Genomic DNA, 17,847 nt, shown 5'->3' on the forward strand with positions numbered 1-17,847 from the left:
GGGGAGGGGGGGGGGGGGCAAACTACTACAGGGAGTGAAGTGAATGGCTGCTTACAAATTGTACAGAAACAAGGTGGTAGTTGTAAGATTCGAGGGGCATGCAAGGGAAGCAGTGGTTGAGAAGGTAGCGAGACAGGTTTGTAGCCTATCGCCTATGTTATTCGATCTGTACATGGCGCACGCAGTAAAGGAAGCCAAAGAAAAATTTGGAGTAGGAATTAAAGTCCAGGGAGAAGAAATAAAAAAAAACGGTTCAAATGGCTCTGAGCACCATGAGACTTAACATCTGAGGTCATCAGTCCCCTAGAACTTAGAACTACTTAAACCTAACTAACTTAAGGACATCACACACAGCCATGACCGAGGCAGGATTCGAACCTGCGACCGTAGCGGTCGTGCGGTTCCAGACTCCTAGAACCGCTCGGCCACACCGGCTGGCAAAAATTAAAACTCTGAAGTTTGCCTATGACACTGTAATCTCTCAGAGACAACAAAGGACTTCGAAGAGCCATTGAATGGAATGGACAGGGTCTTGAAAGGAAGTTAGAAGATGTACATCAACAAAAGCAAAACAAATTTGGAAATTTGTGGTAAGGGCTATGGGACCATACTTCTGAGGTCATCGGTCCCTAGGCTTACGCACTACTTAATCGAACTTTAACTTACGCTAGGGACAACACACACACCCATGGCCGAGGGAGGACTGGAACCTCCGACGGGGAGAAGCCACGCGATTAGTGACAAGGCGCCTCAGACCTAACGGAAAAGCAAAACGAGGATGACGGAATATAGTCGAATTAGATCAGGTGATGAGTAGTAGATGAGCTTTGCTATTTGGGCAGCAAAATAACTGATGATGACCGAAGTAGAGGGGATATAAAATGTAGACTGGCAATAGCCAGAAAAGAGAACTTTGTTAACATCGAATACAGATTTATGAGCCAGGTAGTCTTTTCTGAAAGTATTTATATGAAGTATGGATATGAAACATGGACGATAAATAGTTAAAATAAGAAAAGAACAGTAGGTCATGAAAAGCGGTGCTACAGGAGAATGCTGAATATTAGGTGGGTAGATCACGTAACTAATGAGGACGTACTGAGTAGAATTGGGTAGAAACGAAATTTTTGGCACAACCTGACTAGAAGAAGGGATAGGTTGATCAGACATATTTTGAGGTATCAAGGGATCATCAATTTAGTACTGGAGGGAAGTTTGGTGGGTAGCAACAATTATAGAGGGAAACCAAGAGACGAATACACTAAGCAGATTCAAAAGGATGTAGGTTTCAGTTGATATTCGCAGATGAAGGGGCTTGCAGAGTACAGAGTCGCATGGAGAGCTGCATTAAACCAATCTTCGGACTGAAGACCACCACAACAACAACATTAATAACGCAGCGGATAGCGGTGGAGGCTCCGTGAAGCTATTTGCAAACGACGCAGTTGTCAGTAGGAAGACTGCAACGCCAGAAGACTGCAGCGAAATGCAGCAACACCTGCAGAGGATCGAGGACTACCGTAAAATACCTATGAGCAACCATTCGGAGCGACCTAAAGTGGAATGACTACATGAAACAAATTTTAGAAAAGGTAGATAGCAGGCTGGGATTCACTGGGAGACTTTTGAGGAAATCTACTACTCAAAAGTTTTTGATTACCTATCACAGCTATGAATTTTTGGTCAAAACAGGGATTTCGTTTGGAATATTCTATCATATTCCAGTTATGATAATAAAACAAGTATCAACATATAAAGACTAAGCGCCTCTATTGTGTATTCGACTGGTTGTTCGCTAATTGTGACGCTGATGAGTATCTACAACAACACTGACGTACCTTTTACCTAAGACTTTTCCATTCGAATATGACTCATTCCTTGAACTCTCTGTGTAGCATTAGTTTACCGCACACTGTGTGCATCTAGCAGTGTGTTTGTACATTTGATCAGGTCCACACCATATTATCTCACGAAATAAGGAAGCAGGTACTGGAATTGAAAAAGTGCTGTAATTGTAGATCTGCATCAGGACGGCAATTCCAGTACCACTATTGCAACAACAAAGTTGTCGTAGCCCAATCTACAGTGGTGTATGCATTGCAGTGGTTCAAGAAAACTGGTGCCAATGCAAGCGTTTCGCGATCTGGAAGAGCCCGCGTATCCTCATACGGGGAAGATCAGTTTGTATGTGTACAGCGCAAAGATCAGAGGGCTCATACTGCACCTGAAATTCGCGAGGGAGGAAATAATATGAGAGAAGCTCCAGTCTCTGGCTCTACAGTACAACGCCGTCTCTGTGGACAAGGTTTAAACGGATGCATAGCTGCCAAAATCCTTTATTACGCAAATCAAATAGGGTGAAAAGATTGCAGTGGGCACACCAACATAAAAACTGCAGCGTGCAGCAATGGTCCAAGGTGTTATACGAGGCATGTTTTTAAGTAAGTGCCGTTTTGAAATTAAAAAAAAGGAGTGCTAATATATCTCAATAATTTTATTTTTACATGAAAGCCACCTTACTCTACGCACTGACGCCATTACAGTCTGATTCTTCCTTGCTTACGTTGTGTACTGAGCGTTTAAGATGCGTCCGATGATCGTGACTCCCGCCGACTGTGAAGTACGGGCTGTTACAAGATTTCTTAGTGCTAAAGGCCTGAAAGCGATCGATATTCATCGTGAGATCTATGCAGTTTACGGAGAAAACATTATGAGTGATGGAATGGTAAGAAAGTGGATGAGAGCATTTAAAGGTGGCCCCACAAATGTGCATGATGAACAACGGAGTGGGCGCCCTTCGGTCGTTAATGAAAGTTTGGTGCAGGAAGTGGACAATAAGGTGAGAAAAAACAGACGCTTTACGATTTCCTCCTTGCGGGATGACTTTCCTAATGTTTCTCGCAGTGTTTTGTATGGCATTGTGACCGAGCACTTGAATTACCGAAAATTGTGCGCACGTTGGGTACCGAAAGTATTGACGGATGTGCACAGCCGGCCGGAGTGGCCGTGCGGTTCTAGGCGCTCCAGTCTGGAACCGAGCGACTGCTACGGTCGCAGGTTCGAATCCTGCCTCGGGCATGGATGTGTGTGATGTCCTTAGGTTAGTTAGGTTTAATTAGTGCCAAGTTCTAGGCGACTGATGACCTCAGAAGTTAAGTCGCATAGTGCTAAGAGCCATTTGATGTGCACAAAACCAAACGTTTAGACAGTGCATTGACTTTCCTTGAGCAGTACCACAACGACGGTGATGATTTCTTATGCCAAATTGTTACGGGCGATGAAACATGTATGGCCTACGTCACACCAGAATCAAAGCAACAGTATATGGAAGTTGAGCAAGGGCATCGTTTAGATGCAAGACAAAGCCCGTCCGCATGTGGCGAATCAGACCAAATATCTCATCACATCATTTCGATGGGAAACTCTAGATCATCCTCCGTACCACCCCGATCTTGCGCCAAGTGACTACCATCTGTTCCTTTCTTGCACTTTAAGAAACACCTGGGCGGTCAGCGTCTTCAAGACGATGTCAAAACAGTGGTCATGCAATGGTTAACAAGTCAGGCGGCAGACTTCTATGAGGAGGGTACTCAAAAACTGGTACAACGTTCTGACAAGTGCCTCAATATTGACGGAAATTATGTAGAAAAGTAGATTAAGGTACAGGCTTTCATGTAAAAATAAAATTTTAAATTATTGAGATATCTTAGCACGTCTTTTTTTAAATTTCAAAACTGTACTTACTTAAAAAACACGCCTCGTACATGGAACAATCTAAGTGTGAAGTATTTGGAAGCCACAGTTGAGTGTCTTTTCGTCGACTTCGTGGGGAACGTATGAAGAGGCAGAGTGTGACGCCAATGGTGAAGATGGTGGAGGGTCGCACATGGTGTGGCGATGTTTTGCAGCTCGATTATCTGGAGTGGATTAATGGAAGATTATAAAAGGAAAGATATCACGGTATAATTATCAACAATGCTGTTCCATCTGCCATGAGACTTGTTGGTCGTGGGCTTGTTCTGCAGCAGGACAGTGATTCCAAACACGTCTCTAAACTGTGCAGAGGGTTCGTCAATAGAAGAGGTAAGTGTGGGGAACTCAAGAATATGATTTGGCCGAGCCAGTCACGTCACTTAAATCTCATTGAACTCTTATAGGATGAACTCGACGGGGGGGGGGGGGGGGGGGGGGGGGCACAAAACTAAGGTCATGTAATGTTGAAGGTCTATGGAATAATTTAGGGACATGTTGGAACGAAGTACAAAAACACACTATTAAATCTTATCTAACAGAATGCCAAGAGCTTGTGCAACTGTTCTGAGGGCAAAGAGTGTAACTTTTAAAATCAAAACCATACTTAATGATGGAGAGAGAAAATATTTATTGCGTTGATCTACTAGTTTGTACGATGTGTATACACACTGAAATAAAGTATATAGCTTTTATCGTGGGTGATCGAAAACTTTTCACCGATAGTGTAATTCTCCACCAAAGGATTGGCTTAGAAAATATTTCTCCGTTCGATTCTTGAGTACTGCACATCAATCTGGGATTATTGTAAAAATTCCGAGGACTTACGTTCCAGGAAGAGTCGGGCAACATATTACTTCCTCCCAAGTACGTCTCCCGAAATGGCCACAACGAGAAAATCAGAAATCAGAGACCAAACCACTCATTCTCACGAGCCATTTGCTAACGAAACAGGGAAGGGATCGCTCAAATAGCTTGGGGAGTATAGATGTAGATAATTTAATTGATCATCTACATTTGGAGTAAATTGCCAGTGTCACGGCAATTATAGATACAAAATCAATTTCTTCCGATATCTCTTTCTTCATACACCAGACGTTATTTGTTTTGGCTAACAACGTAATCTACTAGGTGGCTGATATAAAGCTAACAATGTAATCTACTGGGTGGCTGATATAAAGCTTGAACGTCAGTACTCCTATCACGTTTCGTGTGGCACATCAGAATATCAGAATTTATCATTTTGTTGCCGAATCGACAACCGCCTCCATCATCAGTTCACTCGCAAATCCGAATAGATGTCCCACAAGTCTGTATGCGGCAATGTGCTACTGATGGATATTTTCCAATTAAAAATATCATTTGTTCACCTTGAGCAGTGGATTATAAAGCACATGAGAAGAATGATAGTAACGTTTGAGATGACTTGGTAACCCATTCGGGATAGCATGTGGAACGCAGACACATTCAGGATTCTGCAGCAGATCAGTGTCGGCATTAAAAGACAGAAATTATGAGGGACACTTCTCACAGGTTTTTTTCCTTCTTCTTCTTCTTCTTCTTCTTCTTCTTCTTCTTCTTTTCCTGTCACTGGATAACATTTTCGGAGTGACCGAGCAGAAAAGGTTATCTAAAACGGGGGACGTCAAAGCTACAATGTCAAGGAGGCAAAAGTAAATGGGCTAGCAGTTAAGGTACTGGACTCACATTTGGGATAAACTGGGTTCAAATCACCGTCAACCTGTCAAGAGTTTATTTTCCATACCTTCCGTAAACTGATTGGAGTGAGTGTCAGGACGGATTTTCTGAAAAGGACACCTAAGATTTCCACACACATTCTTGTCCAATCTGAGCTTTCGCTTAGTTCCCAACAGCGTTGTCGTTGACGGGACGCTATACCCTAACCTTCCTTCCCTTTCTTGAAATACATCTTTCTGATTACGTCAACTTTTTGATCTTTTTTATGAGCGACCAATTCGTCAGTTTTGTTTACTTTTTATCGTTCTTGGGACATTAAGTTCATTTGTTTCCTCACGACTTGGATGTTCCGGAACACTGAAATAACAAGACCACTTTAGCAGCGAAAACCATATCCTGCAACGAAGTGAAGGCCTGTTTTCAAGTCCTCGTCATGACCTTTGTGAGCTATTGTGAAAGGCACACATTTTGCACCACACATTTGAAGAGAAACGATACCGAGCAAATCAGACAGTTTCATCGAACCGCCAGTAGCTTAACTAGGCTAGCTGCCGTCCAGGGCAACCTTCGATTTCCCTCCCTTCCCCCCTCCCTCCCTCCCACCCCCCCCCCCCCCCCGTGGCTGGTATCCCCCGTTTGTTATTGAAGTATAATCCTCATCGCTACTTAGCCTTACGGAAAGCGACAGGAATTTACAATGGAGTAATGTAAAACATTTCAATAACTATCTTTTTGGGGTGATACTATCCCAAACATGGAACAATACACAATCCAAAGACTCATTGCTTGAAATCATAATGCAATTCCTCTTTCAGTGCTTCATTGCCGGTCAATGCAAAGCCGCAACAAACTAAACAACAAACGCAAAATTAATCTTTTCAATTCTATTGCAGTGGTTCACGTGCTATAGACCCCAACCATTCCGCAGACCTCTATTGCAAAAGTTTAAACACAAAAAAATTAAATTCTGTGTCTAGGAATATGCTACAATCCCCTACGTATCGATCCCGTAGGGGCTGTGACAACAAAGTCACACTAATTACAGCGCTCAGACAGACATTTAAGTTATCACACTTCCTGCACTTTATACCCGAATCACTCGGGAAGAGGCCCTAATAAAAGGTACAGAGAGACGTACTTTCTGCCATGTACTTCACAGTGATTTGCAGAGTGTAGATAAAGAGGGTGGCTCAACGTACTAACTGAAATCAAGAAACATGCGTCCCCGTACCAGGAAAAGATGGGTCTTCTTGAACTGCTCAAGGAAGTTCAATCGTAATTTCGTCGTGATTCCTCTCCTCCTTCGCCCTGCCATTTCCTCTTTTCTTTCATCCCTCCTCGTTGCTTTCGTCCGTCATAAAACTGCACTCCCCTGGAAGCATCGCCCAGGGCACGCGCCATGTCTGCCGTTCCCGCTTTAAGCCTCTGCGGCCTCTATCGGTTTCGGATATATGCAGCCAAAGCATCTTCGTCAAGGTACTCAAATTCAATATAATTACCTGAATGCATATTTTCACTGTATGTGCTGTCACTTTGTGGCAACGGCTCTCACTCCACATACACCAAACAGGCCATTACATTTTTTCTCGATCATTTTGTGACAACACTGCAATTTCCGCTATCTTCGCAAGCCTTCTCCAACAATTTGCTACCGTCCTTTCGATTTTCAGGACCTTAACTTACTAGGCGGGAACCATTCGGCTGGCTTAACACAACAGTTACCGGTTTCACGTCCGACTGTCACAACTCCCTTGATTCCAGTCACTAATCTGTCAATTCCTCTAACAATTCAGTTCTTTATAATGACGTGCGATAGACTGACACAGCCCTACAAGTACGTTGTTTTAAATCTACTTCTATGCCATAATATGACTGCAATTTTTATGCTTGAAATAGTGCAATAAAAGACAGCTGCAAGTGAAAACGACGTCATTTAAGGACGTTAACGGGAACACTTTACGTGCAGTAATTATGCTGGAATAACTGAAGTAACTTCACTTAAATTATGACAAAATATGGATTTTCAACAGCCTTCTGTAAAAGGAACACTTAATATATACATTTTGGTATCAGTTACATACGTTACCATTCAAGGAGGAAAGAACAGAATAGGAATTATGTTCTTAATTTCTTCGATCATACCATGGCAAAAGCATTTATTACTCAATAGTTACAACAAAACTATGAAAGTTCTAATGTATTTTATGTAATTTATGAGGCATTTTTCAATCTATTAAGTCGTATTTAGGCTACATATGATTCAGACAGAGCAAAATTATGCAATAAAGAGTTCATTCCCGCCATAAATTATATTTTAGAACACACAGCAAAATTAAGCTCGGTAAATAGTATTGTTGTGGAAAACATTTATAAAAGTAGAAGAACTACCCTAAGTTCGAAAATGGTAATTGGGTGTCACCATTATTATGTGCTGGACGTTACTCTGAACTATATATACATCAGATTAATTTTCTAGCTAACCTTTAAATAAGCTTCTCTAAAGAAGTCGCTATATTTACTAAAAACATAGTATCAAGAAAACTATATATGATACAAAAGGAATGAAAAAGTTGTTGACAGAAAGAAGAAATATATACAAATGAGAAAAATCCTATAGCAGGCAGTAGTACACTATATTAATAACTATTACTAAAAAATTTAAATGCATATTTATTTTACTGAAATTAGTAGTTATGTTAAGGATATTACATCAGTTTCCAATAGTGTACACTGTAGAAGTCGTAAGAAAGTAACAACAGAAGGTGTCTGTGAAAGAGAATATCATAACAATGAAAAGTAATCTACAGACTGTGACGATTTTTAACTTACGTGTTAAGTGGTAGAGAAAAGGATTTGCAAGCAGCTGCAAATGAAAACAAAGGCTATATGCATATATAATAATCTTTCACAGCCTCAGTTACATTGAATCTTCTGCAAAAGCATGAAGACGACCAACATTGTTAAGAGGAAAGCACCTGATGGGTTCAACATATTAATAATATATTACATGTGTTTTTATGTCGTGTGTGTGTGCGTGTGTGTGTGTGTGTGTGTGTGTGTGTGTGTGTGTGTGTGTACGGGCGTGCGCACGTCTTTTTGGCAAAAATATGCATAACTATAATTTTCTTGAGAATAGGTTAACATTTAAGTCTAAATGCTAATTATGTTTATACAGCGTTTAATTGGGTCATATAATGATACGTTATTCTGCGTACAAAATATTCCCATTCATTCAAAGTATATGGAAGTACCCGGATAACATTACATTGAAATTCAACAATGTTAGCCTGGATGATTGTCTTTCATCATCTACTACATTTTTCTAACGGTTTGGTCACAAAACAAAGTGGCCTTGGTGTTGTATGTTCTCAATAACTATAGACATATCATGACACTAATGTTGCACACATTCCTGGACAGTGAGGTCAATAGCATGTTGGAATCTCAAAGCCTGGAGCTACGATGCACTGCACTGAGAATGCAGGTTTCTTTTACCTCCGTTATACAAATGGATGATCAAAGGGTATTGATAAAGAAGTCCCGGACTTTTGAAAAAAGTATGGAAGCCATGAAAATTGTAAAGTTTATACATACACTCCTGGAAATGGAAAAAAGAACACATTAGCATTTGTGCACCGCCGCCGTCAGTGTCAGCCAGTTTGCCGTGGCATACGGAGCTCCATTCGCAGTCTTTAACATTGGTAGCATGCCGCGACAGCGTGGACGTGAACCGTATGTGCAGTTGACGGACTTTGAGCGAGGGCGTATAGTGGGCATGCGGGAGGCCGGGTGGACGTACCGCCGAATTGCTCAACACGTGGGGCGTGAGGTCTCCACAGTACATCGATGTTGTCGCCAGTGGTCGGCGGAAGGTGCACGTGCCCGTCGACCTGGGACCGGACCGCAGCGACGCACGGATGCACGCCAAGACCGTAGGATCCTACGCAGTGCCGTAGGGGACCGCACCGCCACTTCCCAGCAAATTAGGGACACTGTTGCTCCTGGGATATCGGCGAGGACCATTCGCAACCGTCTCCATGAAGCTGGGCTACGGTCCCGCACACCGTTAGGCCGTCTTCCGCTCACGCCCCAACATCGTGCAGCCCGCCTCCAGTGGTGTCGCGACAGGCGTGAATGGAGGGACGAATGGAGACGTGTCGTCTTCAGCGATGAGAGTCGCTTCTGCCTTGGTGCCAATGATGGTCGTATGCGTGTTTGGCGCCGTGCAGGTGAGCGCCACAATCAGGACTGCATACGACCGAGGCACACAGGGCCAACACCCGGCATCATGGTGTGGGGAGCGATCTCCTACACTGGCCGTACACCACTGGTGATCGTCGAGGGGACACTGAATAGTGCACGGTACATCCAAACCGTCATCGAACCCATCGTTCTACCATTCCTAGACCGGCAAGGAAACTTGCTGTTCCAACAGGACAATGCACGTCCGCATGTATCCCGTGCCACCCAACGTGCTCTAGAAGGTGTAAGTCAACTACCCTGGCCAGCAAGATCTCCGGATCTGTCCCCCATTGAGCATGTTTGGGACTGGATGAAGCGTCGTCTCACGCGGTCTGCACGTCCAGCACGAACGCTGGTCCAACTGAAGCGCCAGGTGGAAATGGCATGGCAAGCCGTTCCACAGGACTACATCCAGCATCTCTACGATCGTCTCCATGGGAGAATAGCAGCCTGCATTGCTGCGAAAGGTGGATATACACTGTACTAGTGCCGACATTGTGCATGCTCTGTTGCCTGTGTCTATGTGCCTGTGGTTCTGTCCGTGTGATCATGTGATGTATGTGACCCCAGGAATGTGTCAATAAAGTTTCCCCTTCCTGGGACAATGAATTCACGGTGTTCTTATTTCAATTTCCAGGAGTGTATTATGCATTTCTGAAATCTACAACCAGTATAAGTTAATTACAGCAGTAAAATTTTTCCGGCGAGTAGTCTAATATAATGTCACACAGTATAATATTTTTAGAAATTAGGCTGATGGGTGTTTTTTCGATGGCTTAAGGTAATTTTTTGTAAGTTTCCTCTCCTTTTCTCAAAATGCATGGATATGAATAAGAGTGTCTACTGTTGTCTAACCTACCGTTTCCCATACTTTAAGTTAATATTTTATTGTTATAATCGATAATTAACTTTATTTTAATGTTCCTTCCAGAAGTTTTCTATTTCTTTCAAGGTTGAAATTATTGATGATTCTACTATTTGACATTGTTCTGCCCAAAATTATACTTTGGCGTATGTTTTCTAAAATGTATATTTTTAATTGTTTTTAAATTCTATCTTTAGACTTTTATTAGCAATTTTGCTGTCAGCTGCGGTTCACTCGTGTCAGTGAGACTTTTCTTTTTTATTTGCAATGTCAGCTTTCAGTTACTTTCGGTTTAGTATCGATTTCTCTAAAATCTTCATTACGATTTCCTCGTATGTCTCATTCTGCTACGAAATGTGTGTACGCTTTAGTTTTTTTTTCTTTCTTTTCCGCTTCTTCAAATATCATTTCAGTCAAAGTTTGAAACATCGTCTTATGAAACTGTCTTAAAAAACGTAACATAGTTCAGTATTGTTACAGTGGAAGTGCACATCTAACTAAAGTCAGAACCCTGAATCGAAGTAATGGCCCTACAACCACTCACATGAAACAGCTTGTAACTATTTCCAAATAAATTAGAATTATATTGATACATTCAGCTGCTGACGGGGACAGGTGAAAATATGTGCCCTGCCCGGGACTGGAACCCGGGATCTCCTGCTTACATGGCAGACGCTCTATCCATCTTTTTATTATCTCATTTTTGTTCGCTTTTGTTCGTTGCATCTGCTCGGGGCGGACGTCGTAAGACATCCGTTGAAGTTCGTTGTTGATCGATTAGCTCAGTTTTTTTTATTACAGAGGGCAGTTAACCCTCTGACCGAACACGCTGAGCTACCGTGCCGGCATCCATCTGAGCCACCCAGGGCACAGAGGATAGTGCGACTACAGGGACTACCTCGCGCACGCCTCCCACGAGACCCACATTCTCACCTTGTATGTCCACACACTACATTCGTAGTGTCCCACACTCATTACTCCTGGAAGACATTCTTACCAAGTCCCGTAAGAGTTCAGGGAAAGTGTGAGCATCCGCACAGAAGAAGAAGGTCATGGCCGGTATTGCCAGAACTAAATATTTATGTGAATATGGTGTCTGTTCTTTCGTACATGTCCGAAAGAACAGACACCATATCCATATAAAGATATATTTCCAAATAGTCTAGTTTGTGCTATGTTCAACACAGTCCATTTAATATTTATAGCACACGATATTTTAGATTATGTATAATATGAAACTTTTGTACACTTAACATGAATGTTATATTTAATCTAATTCTTACATTTGTTGTAAAAATTTGCAATTTCCTTACAGTTCATAGAATCTTGCCAATTCAAACTGCCAATAGGTGTTATAAAAATAGTAATTGCGTGAGTGTTACGATAACCTCATAAAATACCTGTCTTGTGTGTTTATGCTGTCAGAATCTTCTTAATTGTATATTAAGATTAAAAGTTGTGAGAAAAATGTTCCTTCTGTTATAAAGTACTGTACAGGATATCACATACTCACTATAGATCAAAGCTGTATAAATTTAACCAGTGTAGAACTCTATGTCCATTACTGGAACCGACAATAAACCAGAACTATCGAAGCAGTACTGACGAACTGGTCTTAAAATGTTCCCAGTCCTGAAGTAGCTGCCAACAGCTAAGCAAATGATGAAGCACACTATAAGTGAAAATAAACTTGCGACTCTAATTTCTGAGGAAGAAAAACCCAAATTTGTGGAAGATACTAACGAAAACAATGTATTGCTTGATCTAAACTGCTCAATAAAAGTTTTGCTCCAGTTACGTATCACCGGAATCGATTTAAGGTGACTTTGGAATGAAATACGCCTTATTAAATTACACACACATTCCTTAAAAAACACGAAGGAACTATCCGAATGGGACGGAAATCAGTAAATGTAACGTACATTTACAGCCAAACAAATGAGAAAAATTTCAGAAAAATTGGATGATTTATTCAAGAGAAAGAGCTTCACAAACTGAGAAAACCAATAACGCGTTGGGCCACTTCTGGTTCTTATGCAGGCAGTTATTCGATTTGATATTGTTTGATAGAGCAGTTGGGTATCATCCTGAGGGATATCGTACAAATTTTGTCCCGATATGGTTGATGGGCCCTGCCCGCATTTCTCCGAATGTTCTCAGTGGGGTAGAGATCCGCCAACCTTATTGGCCAAGGTAGGGTGGGTTTGGCAGCCATTAAGACAAGTAGTAGAAACTCTTGCCGTATGAAATGTAAGCCCATAATGGTTTGCCACCAAGGGCAACAAAACGGGGCGTAAAAAATGGAAATGAGCGTTTGGCGTCATTGGCTGGGAGGCCCCTTGCGGGGTAGGTTCGGCCGCCTTGGTGCAGGCCTTACATTCGACGCCACATTGGGCGACCTGCGCGCCGGATGGGGATGAAATGATGATGAACACAACACAACACCCAATCCCTGAGCGGAGAAAATCCCCGACCCAGCCGGGAATCGAACCCGGGCCCCTTAGGACGGCAGTCCGTCACGCTGATTTTTTTTTTTGGTTCGATATAGTTCGTTGTGTTTGGTCTGAGCGGACGTCACAAGACATCCGTTCAAGTTGATTCCTTGACTCAGTTTTTTTTATTACAGAGAGCACACAGCCCTCTGACCGAACACGCTGAGCTACCGCGCCGGCACCATTCAGCTATTGGGGTGGACAAGAATAACGTTGATATACCGCTGTGCTGTAAGGGCGCCGCTGATGGCAATCAAAGGGCTCCTGCTATGAAAAGAAATGGCACGTCATTTGGTTGCTGGGCTGTACGGCGAGCAACAGTCACGTTGTTATCCCACCGCTGGCCCGTGGCGTCCCCAGACACGTCTTCGCTGGTCTTCAACGCTCGTTTCGAAGCGGGACTCATCATCGTACACAATGCTACTCCAGTCAGTGATATGCCAGGCCGAAGAGGTGTTTGGAGTCGTGCCGGACAGCGGTGGCGAGACAACCCGACTCTATCGTGTGGAAGCGGTTGCGTACTGCCTGCATCGACAGTCGACCCAGTTGCCTCTTAAAAGGCAGTGCGCTATTCTGTTGCGTTCTCCTCAGGTTATCTACGAGCCACACTTTGTAGGTATCCGTTAACAGCTGCTGTTTCTGACCGCAGGCGACCATTACGCCGCCGATCTTCAATATTTTTCGTCCCTCGATAGCGGGTGAATGTTCGAATGACGTCGCTGCGTTATACGCCAATTCGGCGGGCAACTTCTGCTGCTGATAACCTTCCTTACGGTAAATTAGCAATACGTGCAACGTGTACGTGTGAAATGATTCTTCCAGGGATGATGACAGAGTGAACAGTGCTTCTTTCACGACTGGACACACAGCGAGCTCATCTGAATTGCACTGAAAACGCAGATTTCTTTTTACCTCCATTATATAGTTGTTTATGCGTAGGGGTCTGCAATCAAAAAACATACATTATGTACGTTATGAAGGACGTGCAAAAGATTTTTTTGAGCAGTTTTTATCAGGGAACAGCTAAAACAGACTCATTATACAGTTCACTTGAAGTGATCTAGGGTCACTATAGAAATTCTTGAGACATGGATACAGTAGTACTAGTAGTAGTACTTTTTGTTGTTTCTTAATATCATAATGAAAGACAGTCACTCGCCAACAGGAAAACTAACAGTAACGTCATCTGCTAAGTCCCTACAAATTTCTCGGAAATATAGGTCTCTTTAGTGTAAACCTTACTGTATGTCAAAATTCATTTAAAAAACTGCAGGATGTTGTAATGGAACAGGGAGCGGATAGACTAAGGTATTTAATTGGAACATCGAGCACAGGCACGAAGTTTTAATACAGAACAGCAAAGAAAAGAAAAGATGTGATTGATCTCACCTTTCTAGCACTGCAGGACTCACGTCGGCTTTTTCAAAATGCAAAATTTCCTCGAAGCTCATCAGGTACCAGTTATTTACGAGATTTACTGAAGGCGTCTTCAGCAATTTGTCCGGCAGAAGATGAATTTCCTTCATTATATTTGCCAGCCTCACTGGCAGTTCCTTCCTCAAAAAGATAAAGCTTTTCTCTTGGCAAGCACTCAGTCCTGTAAACACAAAATAGACGAAATTATTTAACAATATAATTTGACTGTTATTCAATTTACCCTATTTATCAGTATGAAAGTCGCGTTTATTTTGTACAGTTTTACTTTCCTGGAAAAGAAATTGATTTTTAAAACGCACAGCGCATAAGGAAATATGACGAAGCAACCAAACAATATGATACTGCGTGATCGATTCTCTGAATCTGATCCTGAAAAATGATAACTCTTATAGCTCCTATTCAAGTCCAAAGTCAGTTTTTCTATCTCCTGGACGAGTGTTACAGTATGCAACAGACGAAATCTCAGACAAGTTCAGTTATCAATATTTTAAAAGAATTGGTAGACGAGAGTCTAAGATTTGAATATTACTCGCAGTATGGGAACAAGTATTCTTTTAGTGCAATACAAATCCAAAAATGAGCCTACGGTTCTACAATTTCCTTGCTTTAGTGTTCATGAATTGAGAATATTTGCACGTTGGATGGGCAAGAATCTCCCATGATACTCAATGGTCCAATGGAATTGCTGGTGTGTAGTGCACTAAAGGCGATTGTTTCATTGCAGTCAAAACTGAAGAAACACTCATCAGAATATAATGTTTGTTGTGAACGTGCTGTATCGTCGAACCCCTTGTAGCCAGAGAAAATTTGAATCGCCATCAGTCCTATTTCAACACAGGAACACAGTACACGGTACACAGTGTTGCAGATGCCAGACGTCTGTCAGCAGACGGCAGGATCAGTGCTACAATATTGCGATGCAATGAATTGCTGCTGGCATGCAAATGGCTCTGAGCACTATGGGACTTAACATCTGAGGTCATCAGTCCCCTAGACTTAGAACTACTTAAACCTAACTAACCTAACGACATCAACACATCCATGCCCGAGGCAGGATTCGAACCTGCGACCGTAGCAGCAGCGCGGTTCCGGACTGAAGCGCCTAGAACCGCTCGGCCACAGCGGCCTGCATGCTGCTGGCATGCAGAGGAGTTACGTCACATTTCCTGGGCCACTGCTAGGCTTACAGCTAAGCTGATTCCTACCGGACTTGTCACCCACATTTGCACAATAAATTGTAGTTGTGTGATACCAAAAGCACTATATTCAGTTTATCTAGTTCAAACTTCACAACTTGGCCATACGACACATTCTGACGCCGATACGGCCCGTAATGGCAGATGCACGAACAAGAACTTTGTCGTATGCCTGCCTTTGGCCTCGGCGAGCCACAATGATCTCTTATACAAAGCTTACAGCTGACAGGTAATGGAAAAGTTTAACGCTTCACTACAGCTCTTTCAAATAAATGGCGAAGAAAAGCTAACACACACTGACATCACAGCGAGATTCGTTGAATACTAGTGCTACAAAAATGTCAGTAGATATCGTCCTGCGCATAGTTTCCCTAAAAGTGGACGTCAAAAATGGATCTGTAATCACCTGAAAGACAAGTATCTAAAATCAATACAGTGTAATGGTACTGAATGTGGTGGATAGAAAGCTGGCTTAGAATGCTCGATGTTAAGATTTCGATTCTCGGTGTAATTCTGTGTCTCTCTTTATCTGTTAATTTTACTCGGTGAGCGGAGTTGAGGGAAGCTGTGTAACAGTGGAATTGGGAAGCAATCTGACAGTATACAAGAAAGTATGGAGGAGTACAGTGAGTGGTGACCACGCTTAACCCTCGCAATACAAGGGGGGGTTATTTACGCTCACCATTTGAAAATATTGCAATTAGTCAGGTACATTCTATTTTAAAAATATATTTATAGTTTTTTTATGATGTCATTTATCACGTTCCATATATGTTTTAAATTTTTCAGTTAAACTCAACCCAAAAGCTTAAGTCTTAGTAGTAGCTGTCACGTTTCACAATGAATGTCGTATTCAATATTTTTAGATTCAGGATCCTACTTACACAACAGTATTTCTTTAAAAAGTATGTTGTGAATAAAAGTTAACAATTAATTTTTTTAAATTTTGTTGGGGTATGCATAAAGTACCTACCGTCCCCTCCCTCTCAAACCCGCCCACTCCCTTTGTAATCCACATCATTAAAAAATGCGTTGGCATTGCTAGGGTTCAAGCCAAAAGGAATCGCGCTGTGTCATTCGCCAAACGTACAGCTAATCTCTCTTATTCATTCTAAACGACATCGCTTCTGAAAGATAATTAGTAAGACGTTATCTTTAAAAACAGACAAATTTAATATTGTCTCTAACAGTATTTAGAAACCTGCGATGACTGACTCTTAGCCTGCGTCCACGATAGGCCAGGTACTGAACTTGAAGAGTGGGAGCTGCGTCCTGCATCAAAGATGCTCTCCAAATCGATATTGATTTTCGGAGAGAAGCTTTCCATTTTTCAAGGAATGGAGGGAAGAGACCGACGTCCCTCTATATCTAGGTCACTACACACGAACAATTACCTACATAGGTTGGACAAAAATATGGAAACACAGCGAGAAATGCATGCTCGAAAATAAATGCAGATGTTAGCCAAGAGTGCAAAAAAATGGTTCAAATGGGTCTGAGCACTATGCGACTTGACTTCTGAGGTCATCAGTCGCCTAGAACTTAGAACTAATTAAACCTAACTAACCTAAGGACATCACACACATCCATGCCCGAGGCAGGATTCGAACGTGCGATCGTAGCGGTAGCTCGGTTCCAGACTGTAGCGCCTAGAACCACACGGCCACTCCAGCCGGCCAAGAGTGCAGGTTGCAATGTTGTATTTGACCACGAGCGGCCACTGCGCGGTGTCTTCTAAGCATTGCAAGTATCAGTCGTGGTTAGAACAGTGTTCCGTGTAGTTGTGAGTGCATTATGTCGGAGCTAAGTGAATTCGAAAGTGAGCAAATTGTTGGTGTTCGTATGGTGGATGACTACGCAACCAAGGGTACCGAAATGTTTGGTGTTTCAAAAGGCACCGATAGAAGACTTGCGCCACATATAGGGAAAGGCGGAAAAACATTATTCGCTAAGTCACAACGCGGACGAACAGGATTGTGACGGAAAGTAAGTGGAACGACAGCTGTAAGTCACTACAGAACTGAATGTCGCGCTCGCAGACCCTGTCAGAACAAAGCAACACGATCGGAACTCCATAAACAGGGAATTGTAGGTTGAGCTGGAATTCCAAAACCACTCATCAGTGATCCAAATGCCCCTAGTAGAAAAATGTGGTTCCGACGCCAGA

At 42.5% G+C, this 17,847-nt stretch overlaps 1 protein-coding gene across 1 annotated transcript in view; it reads right to left on the reverse strand.

Moving 5' to 3' along the window:
- LOC126470181 (pyruvate dehydrogenase (acetyl-transferring) kinase, mitochondrial) overlaps nt 1–17,847 on the reverse strand; it is a 375,871-nt gene that overhangs the window by 103,381 nt on the left and 254,643 nt on the right. Inside the window, exon 2 of the mRNA XM_050097837.1 lies at nt 14,437–14,644. Coding sequence (XP_049953794.1) covers nt 14,437–14,644 — 208 coding nt within the window. The remainder of the gene's footprint in view (nt 1–14,436; nt 14,645–17,847) is intronic.

The sequence above is a fragment of the Schistocerca serialis genome, chromosome 3 (genome assembly GCF_023864345.2).
Source record: "Schistocerca serialis cubense isolate TAMUIC-IGC-003099 chromosome 3, iqSchSeri2.2, whole genome shotgun sequence".
In the NCBI taxonomy this organism is placed as follows: Eukaryota; Metazoa; Arthropoda; class Insecta; order Orthoptera; family Acrididae; genus Schistocerca; species Schistocerca serialis.